The 22475-nt window shown below is 45.2% G+C and overlaps 1 protein-coding gene across 1 annotated transcript in view; it reads right to left on the reverse strand.

Moving 5' to 3' along the window:
- cfap58 (cilia and flagella associated protein 58) overlaps positions 1-22160 on the reverse strand; it is a 51205-nt gene extending 29045 nt beyond the window's left edge. The window contains exons 1-13 of the mRNA XM_064315149.1: positions 22000-22160; positions 21575-21856; positions 21260-21408; positions 20860-21016; positions 19300-19494; positions 18770-18907; positions 17805-17964; positions 16674-16756; positions 15384-15575; positions 11923-12084; positions 11094-11240; positions 2623-2763; positions 1558-1781 (exon numbers count right to left, since the gene is read on the reverse strand). Coding sequence (XP_064171219.1) covers positions 1558-1781; positions 2623-2763; positions 11094-11240; positions 11923-12084; positions 15384-15575; positions 16674-16756; positions 17805-17964; positions 18770-18907; positions 19300-19494; positions 20860-21016; positions 21260-21408; positions 21575-21856; positions 22000-22017 — 2048 coding nt within the window. The 5' untranslated portion in view covers positions 22018-22160. The remainder of the gene's footprint in view (positions 1-1557; positions 1782-2622; positions 2764-11093; positions 11241-11922; positions 12085-15383; positions 15576-16673; positions 16757-17804; positions 17965-18769; positions 18908-19299; positions 19495-20859; positions 21017-21259; positions 21409-21574; positions 21857-21999) is intronic.
- Positions 22161-22475: the final 315 nt, after the last annotated feature.

A 22475-nucleotide genomic window follows, 5' to 3' on the forward strand; every position in this document is an offset into this window, starting at 1 on the left:
CTGAAACACGGACCCCGGTGAATACAAAAATATCCTGAGTTGAAACGACTCATTAAATAAAGACAATAAGCTGTGGCAAACTGCAATATTCACAAACTAATGACTACAAATATTTCAAAGACCTCTAATGAAACAATACCCTTTAACTGCATGACTGCAGTGCACTACAGGGGTTTGTCATCACATACATTTCTATTCATTTATTTACTTTTTTTTTTTAAATTAGTCACATTAAGTCATACATAAAGTCATATTACAATTACAAATGCCTAAAATGTGTCCATAACCAAGAAGCATTGGTCACATTGGCATTAAAACTTTACGTCACCCACTCACAACGCAAGCGAGTGAATCACTATTTCATTTTTTTAAGTAACGCATGTTATTATAATGTGACGCATCACTTAAACTAAAATAATCGATAGTCCAGAGCAAAGGTCTATGCCAGCAAACTCACAGTCTTTAGCAAAATTTAAGCTTTGTGTTGTCTACAAAATCTAGCAAGTTCTAAATTAATGAAGAAAGTTAGCTCTTAAATGTGAGTAGATTTCACCACCAAACCACAGCAGTAAGCAAAAAAAAAAAAAACATTACATAAATCCTTTAATGTCGGTGCTTACTCATATTAAAGGGCGAACGTTTCCAAAAAATCAAATTTTCATATTTAATTCATCAACGGATGAGATATAATAACCAACACTGTAGATTAGACGGGCGGGGGTCTGGACTGGAGAGGGAGTTCAGCCCAAGCCTTCTCTCAGAAGCGATAAATCCAGCCTTTTAACCTTATTTGGGGGACCGGTAAAACATAACAAGTGATGATTTTCTAGTGCTTAAGGTAAATATGAGTCATGAACGCCCGACAGGAGTGATTTACAGGCTCAGGGGGACTTCCCCTCTGTGGGGCCTCACCCATACATCTTGTTGTGTGGAAACGACTCCCCTTCCACAGAATAAAGAGTGCTGATTATTTATTGTTTCTGCCTTATACCTTTCCACTATGAGGCAGGAAGTATAAATAAGTCCCGCAAAAAAAAATTCTTACAAAATGGACAGTGATCCATTATTTTGTTTCCCCCGCAGCGCCATTTTCCCAGAATGCTTTGCTTGATTTTATTTATTTTTATTTTTTGGGTGGCTGCGGGCATGACAGACGGAAAGGCCTAGTGGTCACGGTGATCAAGTTTAAAGAAGAAAAAAAACGTTGACTGAATTTTGGGCCTTGCAACTTTCACGCACGAGCTGAACGCAAAGGTGACTTCAGACTATACCTGGACTAACTATCACTTATTGTGCCTTGTATCATTGTCTTGATGTTGTAGCTTGTCATGGCTCCTAGTTTGACTCAGCATAGGTTAGGTCAGAGTAATGTTCACTGCGTGAACTGGACTTAATGTGTTCATGGCTATGAATAACTAGAAAATGAGAATTGTACCTTATCGGAGTTGTTCCAATGACCTTCGGTATGCACTTATTGTGCAGTACGTCGCTTTGGACAAAAGCGTCTGCCAAATGAATGTAACATAACGAGAGGAGGAGGAGGAGGGGGCTTCTCACCGAAGGTCTTCGACGTTGGCCACCGTCTTGGTCAGGATCCCCTTCTCCCTCCTCAGCTTCTTGATCTCCAGCTTCAGGAGTCTGATGTCCTCCACCCTCTGGCTGTACTGCAGCTCGCCCTTGTTCAGCATGGACTGCTGGATCTTGATCTTCTCGTACAGCAGGGCCAGTTGCTCGTTGCGGTGCACCAGCTGCGTCCCCAGGACGTCACGCTCGCTGATTACCTTGACGACGACGACGACAGCAACAACAAATGGAAAGCCGTTTGAATATTGAAGTTACAAAAGCCTCATCCCGGATAATGTGCTGAGGATTTCAACTGCCTACGCACATTTCAAACCATTACCTACTGGAGCGTACAGTTGATTTTATTATTATGATTTTTCTTTTTTTTTTTTTACACCATACCTGTCTTTATAATTCAATGGACATGCAGTACCTCATAAATTTGTATTGCAAAAATGTCCTGGAACACAAATTCATACTGACAAGGATTCTGTTCGCTTTGTTTTCATTATTCTTTGTATTACAGCAATATTAATGCAGAAAACAAGCCCCTTCCTTGACTCATCCTCGCATTAATAAGGTAAAGCTTTTCCTGAAATGTAAAAGTACTTTAAATTCTGCATCTTTTGCTGATGCCGTTGGGCTCTGACAAAGAAGCGGTGTCATGAAATATTAGCCTCCTAAAGGGCCTGTGTCAGCTTAGGGCACTGAGAAATACCCACAGGACTGTAGTGGGAAGACACTGTCCATCACCGAAATACCGAAATACACATTTTTCTGGGGAAATGCAGCCCACTCCGTGTGTTGTGCTCAAAACGTGTTGATGTCGCGACTCTGCGTACGACTCATCCTACCCTACCGTCAGCTGGAATCGCAGATCAGTTCACATTTCTTTTTTTTTTTTTGTTACTTTTAAAAAGCTGGGAGCTGCTGCCGCTGTTTCAGCCGAAGACACGCTCGGGCCTAACGAGCTCAGAGAGAGACCAAACGACGGCCTTTCATCCCGGGGCAAGCTGCACGTCAGGGGTGGCTCACTGAAGCAGGAAGCCCCTCCCGTACCTGATCCAACTGTTTCTTCTGTCTGAGCCGCTCAGCGTCAGCGTCGTCTATGATCTTGAGCAGCTTTCTCTCCTCCGCCTCCTGATTGGCGATGAACTGTTTTGTCTCTTGAACCTGTTGTTTCATCTTCTGGAGCTCCGTCTTTAGGAAGGAAAGAGTAGCGATTAACCTTTTGAAGAGCAGTTTTGGTTTTTTTTTCTCTCTTCAAAATTCTAAGTGTCAGTGTTCTAGAACTCCACTGCTTTCAACTGCCAGTGGAGACTGTTACATCAGCATTAGAGTGCTGAGTTAAGAACATTCTAATCACATATTCTCGATCTCACACCTCAAAGGGTTAATGTGTATAAAGAAAGGAAATGGGGGGACCTCTAAAGGCTCCTGACACCAACACTGTAATGCCACTCTTTGAGGCTGGGGGGGTGGGAGAGGAGGGGGGGGGGCACAGTTTTGTATGATTTGCTACTCTTCTTCACCCTCTTTCATCCTCCTTAAAAGCCTGATGGAGAAAGTGTCACATTGATAAGATTCAAAGGCTAAAGACCGTCATTTGCAGCCAGGTCAGGTACAGCCAAGCTGGCTGGATTCCCAGAATGCCCCTCAATGTTCCGAACTGCGGGTTTGTTGACATCGCAGCGAAATTAACCACGGAATACAATAGCCTCTTGTAAAACTATTGAGACCTTACTTTCCGTGAAACAGTGACTCTGTTAGATAAAAAATCCAACAATACAGATATTAATTTCTCTTTTTAAAAAAAATGTAATTTTCACCTTATGATAAATGAAATGTTGATCTGACCTCAGAATGCGTTTTGTTATGTTAATCACACGAGACAGGGCAGTAATCCTCCATTCACGACTCAGCACCCAGAAATACAGCTGGAAAGAGCCTTCAGTCTTTTATGAAACTGTAATTCATCTCGTCTGAATGAAAGAAAATCATCCAGCAGTTAAACGGCAGGACCCTGGCAAGACAGGCAACCCTAGCGTCCACCTCCTAACGACAGGAATTAATCTTAATAGCACGGCCCTCCCGCAAAAAGCAAACTTTTACCATGAATCCAATAATAAACATTTTGAGCGGATGAAGCATGTAATAAGATTTTTCTGAGAATCAATGCGGGCTTGTTACGGGGCAGTAATCAGCCAGACCGCACGGCGAGAACTCAGAGCCTGAATGGCTGGAAACCCTTATTACACACGGGCGTGCTTGTTGTATGATTGCGAGTTTGTATCCCGTCCAATAGAATGTTAATGAATTGTTGAAAAGCCGCCTTATTGCTCTTTTACAAAAGAGTGCACAGACTAGAATGGGATGGGGGGGTGGGGGGTGGGGGGTGTGGGAGGTGGGTAGCGGATGGATTTGAGGGTGATACTTTTGTACAAGTTTTTCCTAAAGGTGACAGAGAAACCACCAACAATGTCATATAACCATCATAATACCACCATCGGGAAAAAATAGGAGCAACAACAACAACAACAACAAGGCTCAACATTTTACCGGGCGGACATCAGAAACTGTGACCTCTCGCACTCATAAGTAAAAAATACGGTGCAATAAAACTAGTTTTAATAATCGGAGATCACGGTGCACAATGAATCACTTCTGAGGGGGTTGAGCACTGCTAAGAGGCAGAAGTGCCCTGTGCTGAACCGAGCCCTTAGTCACAGAGATAATAATCCCTCACGCACAACGGAGACTTTGGGCTCCCAACTGCTTTGAACTGGAAAATCCAGGGATTGCCGTCTGGGGAACAGTCCGAAGGAGGTTTAAATGGGACACCAGCAGGTCACTTCTGAAAAGGTGGTCTTTACAAGAAAAAAAAAAAGCGTTGGCGTCTATCAGTCTGACCCCTCGAAAAAAAAAAAAAGGTTCTACAGCTTGTTGTTGCTCGTATGTGTGTGTGTGTGTGTGTGTGTGTGTGTGTGTGAGTGTCTGAGTCACTGTAATCAAGCGACACTTTCAGCACAGCGAATACTGCCTTCCCTAGCACATCGTGCACATCAGCCAGCAGCGTGAGAGGTGAGCGGCGGTGTAATATGCACTTTAAATCACGACAGGACATTTCTGCTTATACCTGGCAACCCACTGACAGTTAAGGAACATCTTTTACAACTTAATGTTCCCAAAGTGGCGGACGAAACGAGGTCTGATCCCGCATTAGTTTCCCCTTTTTGTCGTAATAAAACACTTATGTGCTTACTTCACTCATTCACAAAGTGCCAAATTGTCATTGGTGCACTTTTGTCTCTTAAACTCCGGCAATTAATTTAGATTCGGGAGAGATGCGTTTTCCCCCCTCCGGGTAAGTAATATCAGGAAGTTCCGGACTAAATTAATAATGAGCTTCCTGGGGGAGGCTGGGAGGTGCAGTTTGTAAGGTTGTGGACTCTCAGCCGATATAAAAAACACCGTGTAGCGCTCGGTCCGCCGAAGAAGCGGATTGGTCTCGGCCACGTCTACCAGTGGAGAGAGCACACGCACCTGGGCGGCCCAGGTGCGTAAAGGTGTGCTCCTCTCCGCGGTTCGGGGCCTACACAGAGAGAGAGCAAGTCTGGCCTTAAAGTTTGTGTTTGTACCAGCGAAAAGACTGAGAAGGAAACCGGTCGGCTGGGAAGTTGGCCAGCTGAGACCAGCGGTGAGATGAAAAGCTGTCGCTGGATTTTTGCTTTCTTCTGTCATTTTTATTTTAGTTCGTTGTTTTGGTTTATCGTTTTTGCCCAGAACCCATGGGGGAGGGGGGAGCTGTTTGTTTAAGTTTTGGTGTGTGTGCGCTCTCTCTCTCCCCCCACGGTAAACCACCGTGCACACCCGGAACTGCCGCATCTCCCTCCCCGGGGGGGGTCACACCCCCATGCTGTCGGGGGGGTTCCCAATTCCCAGTCACGGCACTTTCAGTGCTGTGACCCCCCCGTCTCTATCTGTAACACTCCCTGCTATACCCCTGTCTGAATAATAATGGACTTTCCTTAATATAAATAAATAAATAAAAATAAGCACATTCTCTATTGTCCTGGCATTCTGCTGATCCAAATGCTTTCACTTTCCAGGATATCACACGTGATTAATCACTTTCAGCCAGATTATTAAACTGAAGAGGATGCCACCTAGTTTTCTGTCATTTTTTTCTTCCTATAAGCATGACTTCCCACGTCAGCAGATTCCCCCTTTAATGGAAACAGGCCCTGGCTGTCTTTTCAATTCACAAAACAGGCCCAGCTGGCTTTTCAATTCACTGTTTTAAAAAATGGGCAGACCCTAACCCACTTGACGATTTGAACAAGACCCTATAAAAAAAAAAGTGTTTGCTGCCGTCAATTTTTCAGAATGCAGTTTAAAACTTTATAACTTTTGCACTGGTTCTCTGACATCTAGGGTGTCAAAGTCAAGCAAAGGGCAACATTCGCTTGTACAATATTAAACACACAAGTGAGACTGTGCACAGACTACCAGAAAACTCGTAAGTATTACACACAACCTGTAGAGAAACAAAGACTGTTAGATAGACCAGAAGGCCGTAAAAAGCCTCACAGTAAGGCGGCTTGCTAACACACGATGCTGTGGGGCAGCTCTACTGTGGAACAGGTGCAGAGGTAGGGTAACTGCTGTAAAACAATCAAAGTTGCCAGGTGAGTCTAAAGCATTCTGACACACAGCTACACTAAAAAACTATAATGTGAAAATGGACTGAAAAAGGAGATATGACAAGTTTTTTTTTTTTTTTTTTTGTCTGACAAGAAGACAAATCTCGATTTACCACCATTAACCCTGGCAGCTATTGACGCGCTGTCGTTGGTGCAGTGCGCTGGCGGGGGCTAAACGCTAGGGAAGCCGACAGACCAGGACCGGCAGTGTAATCGGAACGACTTCGGGAAGTGGACATAATTTCTTTAATGCTCAGCCAAAAAGCTGCCTGACCTTTCAAAGACAACCCGGGTTATACCATATCACATTAGCATCTTTCTTTTTTTTTTAACCAGTGCTGAAAGTAACTCTAAAAATGTTTTGTGTAACACTTTTTTGCCTTTGCATGCCTTTCTGAAAATATCACCTTAATAACATTACATGCTAGAATAAAAGCTTATACAGTATTTACAAGTTGAGAAAATTCTACTCCAGGACCGTCATCTCATCCCACTGCTCCATGCTACTGCTCCATCATGATCTGATATAGTTCTTCCCTTTAGCTGAGGGAGCACATGTATTGAGTATCAGATCAGGATCAGCTGTGAAATTAGCCATTGCAGATGAAGTCTGAACAATGCTACAGCAGGTTTACCCACAGCCATTATCCCAAACACTCTAATCATTACAGTAAACTCTCACTTTGAATGATTATCTACAGTATAAGTGTACTGAATATACTTATACTAGCCAAATTAGGCTTTACTTGCACCTGACCTGAGACAGTGAGCTAGGCTGGTTCAATGCATTCCAATGCATCTCCACTATCACGTTAAGTGCTAACCAAGCTAGCTGCACGGAATGAGCACTGTTGAAAATTACAGCAAGGCTTCAGAGCTTAGTTTTAATGAGCTGATTTCCCTGCAGAAACCAATACATCAAGGTCTAGTTAGTTCTGCTACTTAATTATCCACAGTCTACACTACCGGCTCATTCCAGCTCGTTCTTACAACGGCATGGCACATTTATCATACTTTCCTTTCTCTAAATTAACAAAAAAACATGCACAGAAGCTTGAGAATGACTCATCTGACGGGCATGCAAAAAAATCAGTTCAAATTGATCTGTCACAGCGCTATTCACGTCTCAATCCATTTTGTTTTTTTTCTCATAACGAAACAACGAGAAACCTTCCTCCAGTAATGATCGGCACTCCAAAAAAAAATGTACTTGGGAATGAGTTTTAAAGATGAGATCCTGCAAGGGGCTCCTGACAATTAATGGAGACAGGAGAACTGATAGACCCCTCAGAAAGGTTGCGCTGGAACAGGCAGCAGCTACGGGAGAAGTGTCCTCACGTTAACTCCTGCTTTCCGCAGAGCAGGTACACCGTCACAGCCAAATTACTCAAGACGCAGAGACGGGGAAAGATGAAAACAGGGACGGGATTCGTCAGGAGCCTACAAAAAAAAAAAAAAAAATTCCAGAGGGGAAAAAACTGGAGCCTTTGGACAGCTGCATCTTTTCAGATGTTCAACCAGGTGAAACTGAAGCATGACATCAAAACAGGTAAACATGCAAAAATGTCTGGGGGATCTGAAGCAGCCACTCAGAGTCCTGTTTTTCAAATTTACTGTTTGCTACAATTTACCAGTCTGCCTTGGATCTGAAAACTCTCTCTCTCTCTCTCTCTCTCTTTCTTTCTCTCTCTCCCTCCCTCCCCCCTCCACTACAGAAATATGTGCAGTAAAATGGCCCAACACTGAAACTGAGACAGCATCCATTTTTTATGCCTGTGTCACGTTGATGCTGGATCTATAAAGAATTATGGCAGACCCGATTTTACATTCCACAGAAAAAAACTCTTCTTAAAAAGATTTCTTAAAAAAAAACAAAAAAAAACCCTATATACCCACACACTCTAATATTCAGAACAGAAAGTGGAAATAAAGTAGTTATCTCATCCTTTCTTATGCACTTGTCCACTCTCATATCATAACAGCACAGTGAAATTGTTCAGTGTTAAATCAAGTCAACTAGGACTCCCAAACTGAACTCATATGAACTCTGCTGGAGTTGAACTAACACTGGGAATTTCACTGTGAGGAGCGCACACAAAGTCAGGATATTTTTTATCTAGACAAAATAACCATTGTAGCATTGCCCAATTAATTAATTTGGCACTCAGGCTTGTGATTGGGGGGCGCTTCTAGTTCTGATTAAAAAGCCGCCAGTTAACACTTGTGCTGCCATGACAGAGCTTCCTGCAGCGCCTGACTGGAGTAACCAGCTCAGCATCATCGCCCAGCTCGGGCGGCGTCTGCCACCGGGACCGTCACCACGGAAATCGCCACGGAAACGCAGGTACGGAAGCCTCCCGAATCTCTCGGAAGCGCCCGCTTTCTTCGTTCGGGTCCTTCCGAAAAAAGCCGGACTCACAGGACTGGCCTGTGGCCATTACTGTAACTGAGATGGGTTTTTTTTTTTTTTTAAACACGCACCGATTTGTTAAATGCCCGTCGGGCGGATCGATCAGGAGCCGGGAGAAGACGCATTTCACAGCCATTGGTTTTTTTTTTTTTCAGCCGCGAGAGTTCGCCCTCCCCATCGTCTCTCCCCCCCCCCCTTCCCCCTTGCCCCCCCAGTGGTCGAATCAGCTACCCGTGAACATCAGGACCCGCTCTGGCAGTAACTACCTTCCGGAGCGCTCTGCTAATCCATCTGTTCAGAACCTTCTGGAATATCCAGCGCACGCCTTTCTCATGCCCGCAAGTCTAAGGGCTCTCGCCTTCAACTGCCGTGTGAAAATATGTGTCAAAACAAAAGACCAAGGTTATAAAATGTTCATTAATTGTAGTTTATTGTAGATCAACTCGCTTTTTTCAAAGGTGGCTCACTGGCAGTTTGATATTGCCTTTGATGTCTGCTGTTGCACTGGGTAAACAGAAAGCCAAGGTCGTCCTCTTAACTATAATTATATTTCCAGAATGGCATAGTGAGATTCTGACCATGACTGCATATGAGACTACTGTAAGATATACACTTTACTACAAACAGTAATATTGACAATGGTATTAAGGACAAGGACATTTCTGAGTCACTGAAATGTTCGTTTTAAAATACTTTAATTAAACGGTAAAATTAAAGTTATCGATCAATTAAAATGTTTCAATGTCAACAAGGAGAGCGCTGTGTTTTTTAAACAGTCATTTGAGAGGAGTGCACATTCTAAGTGATGCCGTAGAAATGTACAGAATACAGCATACGATCATTTATAATACAGACCAGGGTGGATCGCTCAATCGAATGCCTTCACTGCCATCTTATCGCTCTTATTCTGTGGTATTTATGCAAATGAGAGCATATCTAACTTCCTGAAGCACCCTGGCTGTCTGGATTACGGTGCCCTATGCAAATAAAGAGCAGTGGAGAGATGCATCTTCACCGTTTTGACATTCGCATTTTGACAGCGGCGGAAGGTGAGGAGCGCAGGTCCGCTGCAGGCAACGCGGCGGCACAAAGAACTCGACGCACCCAAACGAGTCGGGGGGGGGGGCCCGGAGCGAATTCGAAATCCAAAGTCAGAGGAAAAAAAAAAAAAAAAGGTTTGGCGAAGCAGGGCCTGCTAACCCCTCCTCCGTAAGGAAACGCTGGATAATTACCCAGAGTAAGCCGGTTTGGGGGGACAGTGACAAAGCTGCCCATTCACGGGTGTCAGCGCTGTCGTTCTTGTCGGTGTCCTTATCGATATGCATCTTGACAGTTTTCAACTTTATCTTTTAGCTGGATAGTTCCACCCCCCCCCCCCATCATAGCAATCTTTTAGTAACATATCTGCTAGAAGTGTCATGAAAACGTATGCTACAACGTGCCAGTTTGTTTCATTTTTTTATTATTTTATCAGAGCCAGAATGAAGTTATTATTATAATTCTGAGCAACAGTTTAAGTCACTAGGATGGGTTTTGTATTGCGGCTTCCCAAACTTATTTTTTTTATTTTTTATGTTAACATTCACCTGTCAACATGATTATGAATGCTTTCATTCTCTACATTTCGGCTACCAGTCATGCATCAGTTAAATAAGTATTTTGTGGGTTCCACCCGTATACAGTAGGGCCCGGGCTAAAACAGAATGTGGGGATTAAAACACAGTGCAGCCTTGGCATAAATGCCCCCCTGTGCCACCGCGCCAATCCCAAATATCAATCTGCCCCGCCCTTGTGCCAGCTGGGTTTCTGCTAGCGAGGGGCTAACGGCGTCCCCAAAATAACACCCAGAAAGTTAAGATGAAAAGTTTCCTTTTCATCAGCGAATTTGGACTCTGATTAAGTTCTCACTTAATCACCTGTGGAGTAAAGACATTCGAAATGCATTTTCAGTCATGCTGTGGCGTAAGGGTGTTTAAAACTAATTCTCAATTAAGCAGTTGTGGTGTAGAGCCGCACTTATAACACATTCTCCGTTAACCAGCTGCGGGGTGCAAAAACAACAGCAAATCAGCAGAAAGAGAAGTACGATAATTAATTACAAGGTTTCCTAGTGGATTGCAGGACATCAAATTCTAGCATCCGATAGTTTTTTTTTTTTTTTTTTTAATCTGAGTCAAATGTGTTTCTTGAAGACTGGTGTTGTGCTGCAGGCACGTTTTCAAAAGCGCAATAACGTCACAAAATTAAAGCGGGGAACGCGGAAGGTCACCGGGGCGGAGACTGAGAAAGCGGCGAACGATGGCACGGCCCGTTTGGCGCCTTTCGAATCTCCAACCGCCAACCTCCCGCGAAAACCGAAAGTCGAACGCACTCCCTACGAGCGCAGCGCGGACGAGGGGGGGCTCGGAGCTCCCTACCTTCAGCGCCTCCTTGTCCTTCTCCACGCGCTGGAGCTCCAGGTGCTCCTTCACCAGGGCCGACTCCTTCCCGCCGATCTCCTCCTTCAGCTGGTCCACCTGGTGGTTCATGATCTTCAGCTGCCTCTTCATCTCTGCGATCTCCACCTGAGTGGCGAATCAAAGGCCGGGATTCAGAAGACGGAGCGGCGAGATTAAACGGGGTTCGAAACACGAACGCCCTGCATAAAAAAAAAGTTTGAATTCTTTTATTTCTTGGATGAGCTTTTGGTCTTTTTTTTCCCCCCTCATTTAAAAAAAAAAGTTTCACTTGTTATTTTCACAGTGGAAAGGGCACCTGTCAGAAGGGGGTATTTTTCATAAAAAATGCGCAGAAAGTAGTGAGCTACAAAAGAGGAAAAAGACACGCTCTCTTTGAAATGTACAGAGTAAAAAACCGCTGCCCGTCAGATGGCCTTGCGTGAGATGAAAGAGACAGAGCCTCTCTGTGTGCTCAGAGTGCTCTTATGCAGTTAGTGGAGATGCACGTAAAACTTAACATCAAACTTCAAAACATTAACGCGTCAAAATAATTAACAAAATAAAACATACGAGGGGGTAATTTCCTCATTAACGAGCTTGATTGCTCACAGCCGATCACACAAACAGATTTCCGTTGCGGAGAGGAGGAAGGCGATTTGAAAGCGCGCCAGGTGAAGCCGTTAGGTGAGGAGGGAGCGGGGAGACGGCGTGCGTACCAGAGCTTCGTTGGGTGAGGAGGGAGCGGGGAGACGGCGTGCGTACCAGAGCTTCGTTGGGTAAGGAGGGAGCGGGGAGACGGCGTGCGTACCAGAGCTTCGTTGAGGTTTTTGCTGTAGAGGTTCCTGTCGGATCTCACGGCCTCGTAAAGGTTCTGCTGCTGCTTGAGCTTGGTCTCGGCTTCCGCGATCTTCTTCCTGTAGTCGAAGATCTCCATTTCCCTCACCTTGATGTCCTCCATGTGCTGGAGAACCTGTCGAAAGGCGAGTCCAACAAAGAAGGCTTTCAAGCTAGGCTAGGATTCAAGTTAACAGGGTGCCCAACGATACTGAAAATATCCAACTTTTGTCAATGTCGCTGTTACAAATATTAAACTTTTTTTTTTTTTTCTATCGCTTCACTTTCAGACACAAAGGAGCACCAGCAAGCCAGACAGCCAATGCCAGACAGTCTCAATCGCAGCTTTAAAAGTCTTAAATGTGCACTTTAACATTTGGAGAAATGTGTTAAGGGAACCAATTTAATAAATCCACAATACATTGAGCGTTTTCGCCCTTTGAGAAAAATGACCAAAGAAGGCTTCCAAATGTCCAATAACATTCAAATTACTTTCCAAATTCTGGAAAGGGATTGATTAGTGCTGTCTGAATTTATCTTTCATTTCATTACACACTGGCCTGGATTCCACCAACGCTGACACTACAAGACACACTGTTGAAGACAAGTCCTGACTAAGTCCAAGACAATACCGTAACAAGCACTGTACTGAGGGGAACACAGAATTACATGAAGATGTATTTCTACTATAAGAAAAATGAATCCCATTCATTCCATCATAATAATATTGAGAACAAACCAGCCGAGAAAAATAAGATCATTTTGTCGGCTTCCGCGTGATTCAGCAAAATCCCGAGACGTCTGGAGGCTCGTGGAAATCAGAGACGCGGGTCACCATCTGGAGGTGTTAATTACCGGGGCTTTGCGCAGGGCACCCGTTTATTAATGGGTCACCCTCCCAGCAACACCCGGAAGGGCACTTTGGGATTGATTGTGGGAAGTATTTATTTACCCGTCTTCAGGGTTCGGTCCTTTCCATATTGTATTAAAGCCAGCGGGAGCCCAGAGTTGGCTCAGGCCGGCAGTAAATCTGATCGCAGCGCAGTACTTACCAAGCAACACAGGGCAGGCTGCCTCTTTAAGAATAACTGCCAATACTAATAACCGTGATGAAAAATCAATGTGTAATACTTTTTGAGCACAGCACAAGGCAACGGGCTGCCTATTTTCCAAATTGAAAAATGGTAATTATTTTTGCGCAGGAATGATTATCTCCTTGCAAACACAGTATATCTCCTCGCACTGAATAGCCAGAGTCATTTAGCAGCCGCGGCAACGGCTACAGAGCTGTGCTGTTCAATCACAGGCCGACACCCAAGAGCAGCGCGAGCAGGGAAGGGCAGGCCTTCTGCAGAGCCGCGGTCGACCTCCAGACAGTTACCCAGCAGTAATTACCCTGACGCGTTTTAAAATTAAAATAAAAAAAATAAATAAAAATTTGTATTGGTAAACCGCATTCATTCCAACGAACCGCAACGGTATTGATTTATCAGACTTAATTTGTGCTTTGACGGCAAGTGTTAAAGCGAAGCAGTACACATTCATGAATATTAAAGGCCAGGGTGATTTAGAGCTGTGATCAGTAAAAAAAAAACTATGCAAGACAAAAAAAATAATAATAACAAAAAAAAATTCATTAACCAAGATATTTTCTAACTCTCCCTAAGGACTGTTGTAGTTACTCAACATCTTTTTAAATAAATATGTAGAAATATCATTAATACTCAAACGTGGCCATTGTGTGTAAACATTTTTTTGTGTAAACGTAAAATGTAATGTAATGTAATGAACTAGCAGTGCACCCTGAGTCCATCGCTGGCCCCCAGGTGTACAGAACACTTCACCTGAGACATATGCAGTGGTCACCCACAAACCCGGGACTATGATGCACTCTGTAGCAGCGGAATCCAACCAGTTCTGACCCAGGTTTCAAACACACAGGCCCAAAGGCATCCCGGGGGCACCCCCATAAGTTAAAAAGGGTTACGTTTTAAAAATGGTTCTATATTGCGATCGCAAACTGGGTGGGGGGGGAAAGAGCAGGCCGGGGGAGCAGAATGCGATTGCAGACTGGTGTGGGGGGGGGGGGGTTGGGGAGGGGGGTTGGGAGTGCGATCACACCTTTGCGAACCCCAGGGGGTCCTGCTCAAATCCCCAGACTCCACAGGGCACACGGTGCATCATGGGAGCAAGCACCAGTCACACAGAGCCACGTCTCCCTGACGACCAGCAGTGGGCTCTGGGCATCGGCAGGAACTCAATGCAGCGCTGAACCGCGGGATCCTGGGTAACAAACCCACCCTGCACCCCCGGCGCCCCCCCCCCTCCCAAAGAGGGCTCGCTGCTGTACCCCGCCAGATAATGACATAACGGAGGGTCAGGCCCACGGCGGCGGGAAGTGCCAGGTCTGTTATCACGGAAACTGCCTCAGCTGACGGGAACCGCTGGAGAACCCAAAATTACCGGCGGATTAATCATCTCCTCAACTCAGATCCGGCAGGCTATGCATTTCAAGCACTTACGAGCAGCACGGATAAATCGGAACTAAAACGGGATCTTGTGCTGAAATAGTGCCTGAGCTGTTTTATGAAGAATCCCTTATCCCTGTGTGAGAACTTCAGTTCAGTGGCTGTTTGAACACTGTAAAGTTTGCAAAGTTAAATTTGATTTAAAGAATTGGACAGGCTGGTGATTCCAATCCAGCGGGAATAGTACTAGAGATTGGCATCTTTCAGCATCTGTGATCTGAAATCTCAAAGTAACTCCTCAAAGCGTATAGATTTTGCACCATATTCACAGGCTTGTGTTCAGCATCACATAGAAGCAGCATGTGAAGGTTTGCCAAGCTCTCATGTGTGTTTTTTCAATAGACTCTTTTGTACCAGACAAATGGATTGTGATAAACAGTCAACAGCAAATATGGTGCAAAATCTATTATGCTTTTGTGAAGTTACTTTGAGATTTCAGATCACAGATGCTGAAAGATGGAAAGTTTTAGGAATCAACCTGAGAAGATTGCCAATCTCTTGTACTATTCACACTGGATTAGAACCAGCATGTCGCTTTTCTTATCAAATTTAACTTTGCAAACTTTACAGTGTTCAAACAGCCACTGAACTGGTTTTCACATGATGGAGATAAGCCATTTTCCCCCCCGAGCAGGAAGTGAAGCGTGCGCAAACCACCGCCACCCAGCCCCGCCCACCATCTGAGCCGCATCAACACCCTGAGCCGACCAGAGGAGGATGGGTCTGCCCCCCTTGAGCCTGGTTCCTACCGAGGTTTCTTCCCATCTGCCACAGGGAGTTTTTCCTTGCCACTGTTGCCTTAGGCTTGCTCCTGTTGGGGGGTTTTTAGGCCAGGGTTGTCTGTGAGGCGTACTGTGACCATTGTCTGTGAAATGCGGTATATAAATAAAGTTTGATTGAGCCTCACCTTCTGCGTGAGGTCGCTGGCCTCGTTGATGTAGCGGTCCCTCTCCTTCTCCAGCTGGTAGATGATCTTGCGCTGCTTCTGCGCCTCGTCCCGGTAGTTGACGATCTCGTGCTCCAGGTGCTTCTTGGACTGCTCGTGGAGCTTCACCTCGTTCACCTGCCTCTCCGTGGCGCTCGTGGCCTTGATCAGGTTCTGGACGGGCGACACAGATCAGACACCGATCGGAGTTACGGAGAACCCGAGTGTTACGTCCCCTGCCTCTGCTTGCCTGTGCAGTGCAGGCCTGGGCACAGCCCCCATTTTGTTACGGCCGGCTCGAAGGGCCGCAACACCAAGTGAGAACACAAAGTACTGATTTAAAATAAACATGCAGAATCTTTATTTATTTATTCACGTAGTCATATGTTTCAAAAATACCCAGCAAATAAACATCACAGGCAAGGATGTTCAAAACTGAAGGGACAAATATTCCATAACGATATTTTAACACAGGAAATGTAACATGAAGCGGCACTGGGTTATTATGGGCTGTCTCTGCTGAACCCCAGAGAGTGTGATTGGCCAGGAGTAAAAAATCCTAGCTGTGATATCTGAGGAAAGAGAGTCTAACTTGGCCCTCTAAAATATAAATATCTTGTCATTTCCTTTTCAAAGTAGCAGTACAATATTAAGAGCATCAGAGGCATCAGAAACCTCTAATCTCCTCACTGTGCCAGTAAGAACCACATCAAAAAAAGCCCTGGAAATCACCAGCTCCTGAAGAATTCAACAGATTCGCAAAAAGGCCTTGCTTTGCAACATGATAGACCAAGTCAGTGTTCATTTATGTCAGCCACTGCACACCCTCATGTTTAATTAATCAATGGAAAAAGCAGTCAAGTTGTACATTAAGAGCAACTCCATAAAGCACGAGTGCAGTAATGTGTACAAAAAGGGCAATAACTGCTACAAGAAGAATTTATGAGCAAGCCTCCACATGAGACGTGTCTGTGTGTGATAGCGCAGCATAGCGGTCGTGAGGAACTGGGCTCGTAGCTGTGAGGTTGCAGGTTTGATTCCCAGGTGTGGCACTGCCACTGTGCCCCTGAGCAAGGTAATCAATCTGGACTGTGTGTAAATAATACTCCCTGTGCAACTGGCAGTGCATAAGAGCATCTGTGAAATGGCTAATGTGTAAACATACTATGTCATGTGACATCACAACAAGATCATGATCGTGCATTATGTATGGTTCTGCTGTCGAACGCGAACGCACAGCATTAGCGGCAGATCTGTGTAAGAGGGACGAACCTTGTTCAAGAGGTCCCTCTCTCGCACCAGCTCCTCCATGGCTTTCTTATCCATCTCCATCTGCTTTTTACACGATTCCACCTCTAGGGAAACGTAAAAAAAAAAAGTTTCGTGAAAATCCCCACTGGGACAATATTTAATTACTGTCATTTCTTTTTTGTTTTGTTTTTAAAAAAGGGGGATGCCAATAAGGATTTCAGACCAATATGGATTGTTCATTTAAAGGAATAGACTTCTACTTGTGTGTCTAGAGGGAGAGAAGCCAGACATCAGCATTGTTAAGTGCATCCGTATCAGAAGGAGTGAATCTGCACAGACCCATCAGATGGCCATTCCCTGTTCTCCCCCAGACAAGCCCATACCGGGGGGGGCCTGCTGACCCTCCTGCCAGCCACGACTCCATAAATCATTTCAGCGACAGTTATTAATATGACAAGGCACCCCCCCCCCACCCCACCCCCACCGCCCAATCACATTTCAATTGGCCTCGCGTGTGAAAGCCACCACTCACAGGGACTGGCCAGCTATCCGTATTAATCAGCAGCCACTTTGTTTAATCACAATCAGCGCTAACATCAACTTCCCATCAGGCGCGCGGACCAGCCCCATTCATACAGGGAAAGAGCCAGCAATTCATTTCTGTCCCTTGTAGGGGACATGAGTCTGGTCTTAACCTGAAGAACCATATATATTATACTATGCTGAACCCTACACGACAAGGAACATTTCTGCTGGACATTATAGATAAGACACACACACACACACACACATGCGCGCACACACACACCCATATTGCATCCATTTATACAGCTGGATATATATACTGAAGCAATGCAGGTTAAGTACCTTTGCTCAAGGGTACAACGGCAGTGTCCTACCCAGGAACCTGTGACCTTTAGCTTACAAGACCAGCTCCTTACCCATTATACTACACTGCCGCCCATGCCACACACACACATACACACACACACAGTATACACATGTATGTATGGACGTCTGCGTGCGTGTGATAGAGATGCAGACGTCTTCACGCTAAAGAGCCGCCCAGTAGCGAAGGCCAGCTGTGACTAGGAGACACATTCCGGAACATTCCAGTCGTTCAAACAATCTCAGAGCTGAGGCCCTCCTTGCCTCTCTCCAGCCCGGCGATCTGATTCTTCACCGTGTCCCTCTGCTGCTCCGCCTCCCCCTTCTGCTCTTCCGCCTGCCGCAGCCTCCTCTGGGTGGCCTCTCTCGTCTTGGTTAGTTTGGATACCTCCTGACGCATCTGATTCAACTCGTCCTCTTTCATCTGCGGGGGGGGAATAACAGGTGCTTAGTGAGTGTTAGTGCTAAAACACACCATCCCGGTGCTGCCCGATGTTTGTAATCTCTCTGATAAGAGCCTGGAGTAGACCCAATCAGCCTCTCCAGAGCTATGCGCTGAGACAGACAAATGCTTTTTCCAGCGGCTTTTTTGGCTAGAATAATCACTACTAAATAAACTCCAACGAAGAGGACCAGTGGTCCTTCAGCGTGACGTGTGCTGTTTAACCGAAATCCTCGAGCAAGTGTCAAAACAATGAAATGATGTGCGGTTCTGTATGAAGTGGCAGAATAGCTTGCACGGTGTATAAAGATGTCAGGCTAAATTTGGCCCGTCAGAATTTCAGGCAGTCGGAATAAAAGGTGTCATTTTAAAACACACGAGCGGTTTGACAGCAATGATACGTGTCTGTATCTGTCCCAAAATGTTTATTTAAGAAAACTAAAACAACCCCTCTCCAAATTCAGCCTCACTGTTCCTTTCAGTGTTTCTTGAACTGCATATCTATAGTGCCCCCTTGTGGTTCCCTATATTAATTCCATTATGCTTTTAATTGCCAAAATAATTCTGTAACTCTCGTTTCATCTGACAGATTTCAATATATATCTTATGTAGAATATGTAGAAATGAAAGAAACGCATGAATTGGTCATTTGAAATATTTTAATATTTGAGAATATGTGTACACCAATAAGGAAAAAGTATGAAAATACTTTAAATGGGATTGGGGGGTGGGGGGTGTTCACAGGTAGGGGTGTTCTCAGAGCGGGGGGGTGTCTGTACGGCGGTACCTTCAGGTCCGCGGTCCGCTGCTGGTTCTCTAGGGCGAGCTGCTCCACACTCTGGGCGTTCTGCTCGTTCTCCTGCTGCAGCTTCCCGTTGCGCACCTGCAGCTGCTCCAGCTCCTTGGCCGCTCTCTCGTTCAGGATCTGCGGCCATGATGAGAACCGCCGATCAAACTGCGCTCGCTGCCCCGCCCCCTGCCCCCCCACGCAGCTGAGCAACTGGACCCCCCCACCGGCTGGCTATTCCACTGAGCGTGCTCACACAGCGTCTGCGTGCACGTGCGCAAGGGCGCGTGCGTGTGTCCCCGCAAGGACGTACATCTCATTTCAATTTCCGGAAAAAAAAAAAAACTATTGTAAACCTAAATTAAAGACTCCCAATAATTCATTGAGTCAACAACGCAACATTTCATCCACGAAGACCGTCATCAGGCATCCACATGACAGCACCACCCAACACAAGATAATACTGGGGGGGAGGGGGGGGGCATGGTGGCCATGGCGACGGCGACGACGGCGGCGGTGGTCGGGCTCACCTTCTGCTCACGCAGCTGCTGCTCCAGCCGCTGCAGCTCCTCCCGGCTGCGCAGCCCCTGTGCGCTCAGCACCTTCACCTCCGCCTGCCGCGCCTCCAGGTCCGCCTGCAGCTGCCGCGCCTCCTTCTCCAGCCGCTCCCTCCTGCGCGTCTCCCGCGAACACTCGTTCTGCCGCACCTGGATGTCCTGCTGCAGCTGCAGAGCAGAACATCCAGCACCCCCCCCGAAAACACACGGACCGGCAGTGAATTAAACCAGATCAGGGCCTGGGACGGTTCTGCCGCACCTGGATGTCCTGCTGCAGCTGCAGAGTTTACCCCCCCCCCCCCCCCCCCAAAAACACACGGACCGCGCGAATTAAACAAGATCAGGCCTGGGACGGTTCGCAGAGTTTACCCCCCCCACCCCCCGCCCCGAAATCACATGGACCGGTGGTGAATTAAACCAGATCAGGGCCCGAGACAGTTCTCCACCCGCTCCTAAATCAAGCGCACCGCCACCACGCGCTGCTTATTAGTCACCACAGAGGCTGCCGAGCCCACATTTTACCGGGGACTGGCGAAGCCGGACCGGCTCTGCGGGGTGAGCGATGAGAACGTGCGAACGACACGAGAGAGTCGTTTCTCTAAACTGCGGTACACACGCGCTGGATACTCAGGGATGCTATTCGCTGTCTCTCAGAGGCACCACACATGCATCTGTATGCCTTTGGTTTACAAAGATACGCAGTAAAATGTTCAGTGTTAAATCAACTCTTACAGTGTACATATGGCCTCTGTTGGACTCATACCTACATAAATTGAATTAAAACGGGACATTTTACTGCTTAAGAGCCCCCTAGCCATGATCTTCCCAGACTATGGAAAACAAGTTCAGTTTGAATGGGTGTGGATTCATAATAAACTGTGAATATTGGGTCACATGTTTGCTGAACAGGTGGGTACATCTGGAAATCAGGTAAGGTCCTAATCAGCTTGCCTTTCCTCGACACCTACGGCTTACCTACGCTGTACCTGCTAGCCTTGTGTTCTCTCAGTGAAACCTGCTCTGAGAATGACTCATCTAGGGAGGAAAAAAATATGAGGTTTTTCCACCTAACATCCAATGTACGCCTTACACATTCACACAAGAGAGATATGCAGCTTTTAACATCAATCAACAACAACTATAGTGATTCTCCTACAATTGTTTAAAGCATTCCTATAAAGGTCAATGCAGTTATAGTTGCATAATTGTTTTCTTAAATTTAGCTAGCTGCTGACAACCAAATACAATTAAATCTATTCATCTAGCTTTTCTCTTCAGATATGTATATAGGGAACATATCTCAATGTAGTTTGCAAATTAGTCAGCTGCAGTCTTCTTCAGCTATATTTGGTGTGGTCATTGGCTCAACGCTCCATCAGTGTAAAGACCATGCAATGTTAAAAGTTTCGTTTAAGAATATTTCTCTGCGATTGTGTTTTTTTTCCTGTGTGGAGAGGATGACAACAACGGGGGAAATTATTTTAAGCCGTACACGTCACACATACACTAAGCACGATAATGTGCCCGTCGTACCTGCAATATAGTTTCCGCGGCCTGAGCTTTCGTTGCTTCCGTCTCTTGCTGACTGGCGATTGCCTTCGTAAGACTGTCTCGTATATTTGCTACTTCGGTCAGGAGTTCATCTCGTTCCTTTGTTAGGTCAGATTTGATTTTCAACAAGTCTTTCAAACTGAAAAAAAATTCGCATAACAATAAACCTCTTCTGTCAAGTAGGCCCATGTCGATTTGAGTCTCTGAGTTTTTACTTTTACTGCATACATATTTTTTAAATCAGCATGAATATGAGCATGAATTATGCAGTACGTATTCACAAGGCATAAAATGTACATTTTGTCCATTTCCGGTGGTCAAACAGTTAATAATAAAATAAAACTTATCTGTAGGCCTACTTTCTCTCGTATTTAACACTAACCTGTGCTCCTGACCACTCGCCACACCGGCTCCTTGTTCAATAAGTTTATTCAGGTTTGAAATGTCATGCTTCAAATTCTGAATGGTTTCCTTCATGGTCAGTTCCTTGTCATGGGCTGCATCCACCATTTTCCATGCCTTTTCTACCTCCTAGAAGTGAGACGGATTTAAAATACATTGTTTAACAATGATATATCTATATTTTACTAAATTATTTTTTTTAAGTATATATGTTGTTTCAGGAAATTCCGAGTGCAAACAAATATATGTATATCGTGGGCTCTCATTGGCATCGTTGCTGCTACAGGTAATGCACCTTTTTCAAGGTATCAGCGACTGATTTGTCTTCTTCTGACAGCTTGCGAGCTGCGTCTACTTTTACTCTGTTGGACACTATCTCCGCCGATAACTCCCTGCATTTTGTCATGAGTCTCTTCTCACTCTCGTGAGACTTCTTCAGGGCTTTGGCGAGTTTTTCGTACTCGACCCGGTATTTTTCCAGGTTTTTGTCGCCAAGGAGCTCGTGAAGAACTTCTTGGAACCTTTTTTCCAGCGTCGCAAAGGCGTTCTCCTCGGCCTCGGGGTTCTGGTCCATTTCCTGGAAAGAATAAGCAAAACATGCGCGAGGCGTTATTGTTGCCGAATTCCAAATAAACATCCGACTTCAGACTACCTCGTAAGATAGCTAACTAGTCAGCAAGCAACGCGCTTGTCTGGTAAATAACATAGTTTGCATACTACCTCTGCCATGTTTCTCATGCAGTCGCTTCCTAAGGCGATTAAAACTCCGAAAAAATATTTTTTAAAGTCAATTCATTACTTCCTCTTCCACATTACATTGTATCCTATTGTTTGCGGTTCCAAAGTTGTATCTGCAACTCCAAGGAAACAATTTGCGTCCTCGTTTCCAAGCAACCACGCATGCTTTCTATTGACGTGATGACGTCAAAGTTGCGCCTCTTTGCAAGTTAAATTGGATCTATTAGAAAATTACATGTTTAAGTACAATACCCTATACATTAACATTATCCAATACATACATTAGCATTTGCAATAGGAGCCATATGTTTGCTTTTATATTGTGCTAAAATATATCCAGAGGTTTGTCACCATTACATAAAATACTCTTTTCATGGCACAGACAACACACTTTGATCATTTATGGACTTAATATATTCTTACCTTTTAACAAACAGAGTAATGTGACTGTAATACAC

Source organism: Anguilla rostrata, chromosome 2 (genome assembly GCF_018555375.3).
Source record: "Anguilla rostrata isolate EN2019 chromosome 2, ASM1855537v3, whole genome shotgun sequence".
NCBI lineage: Eukaryota > Metazoa > Chordata > Actinopteri > Anguilliformes > Anguillidae > Anguilla > Anguilla rostrata.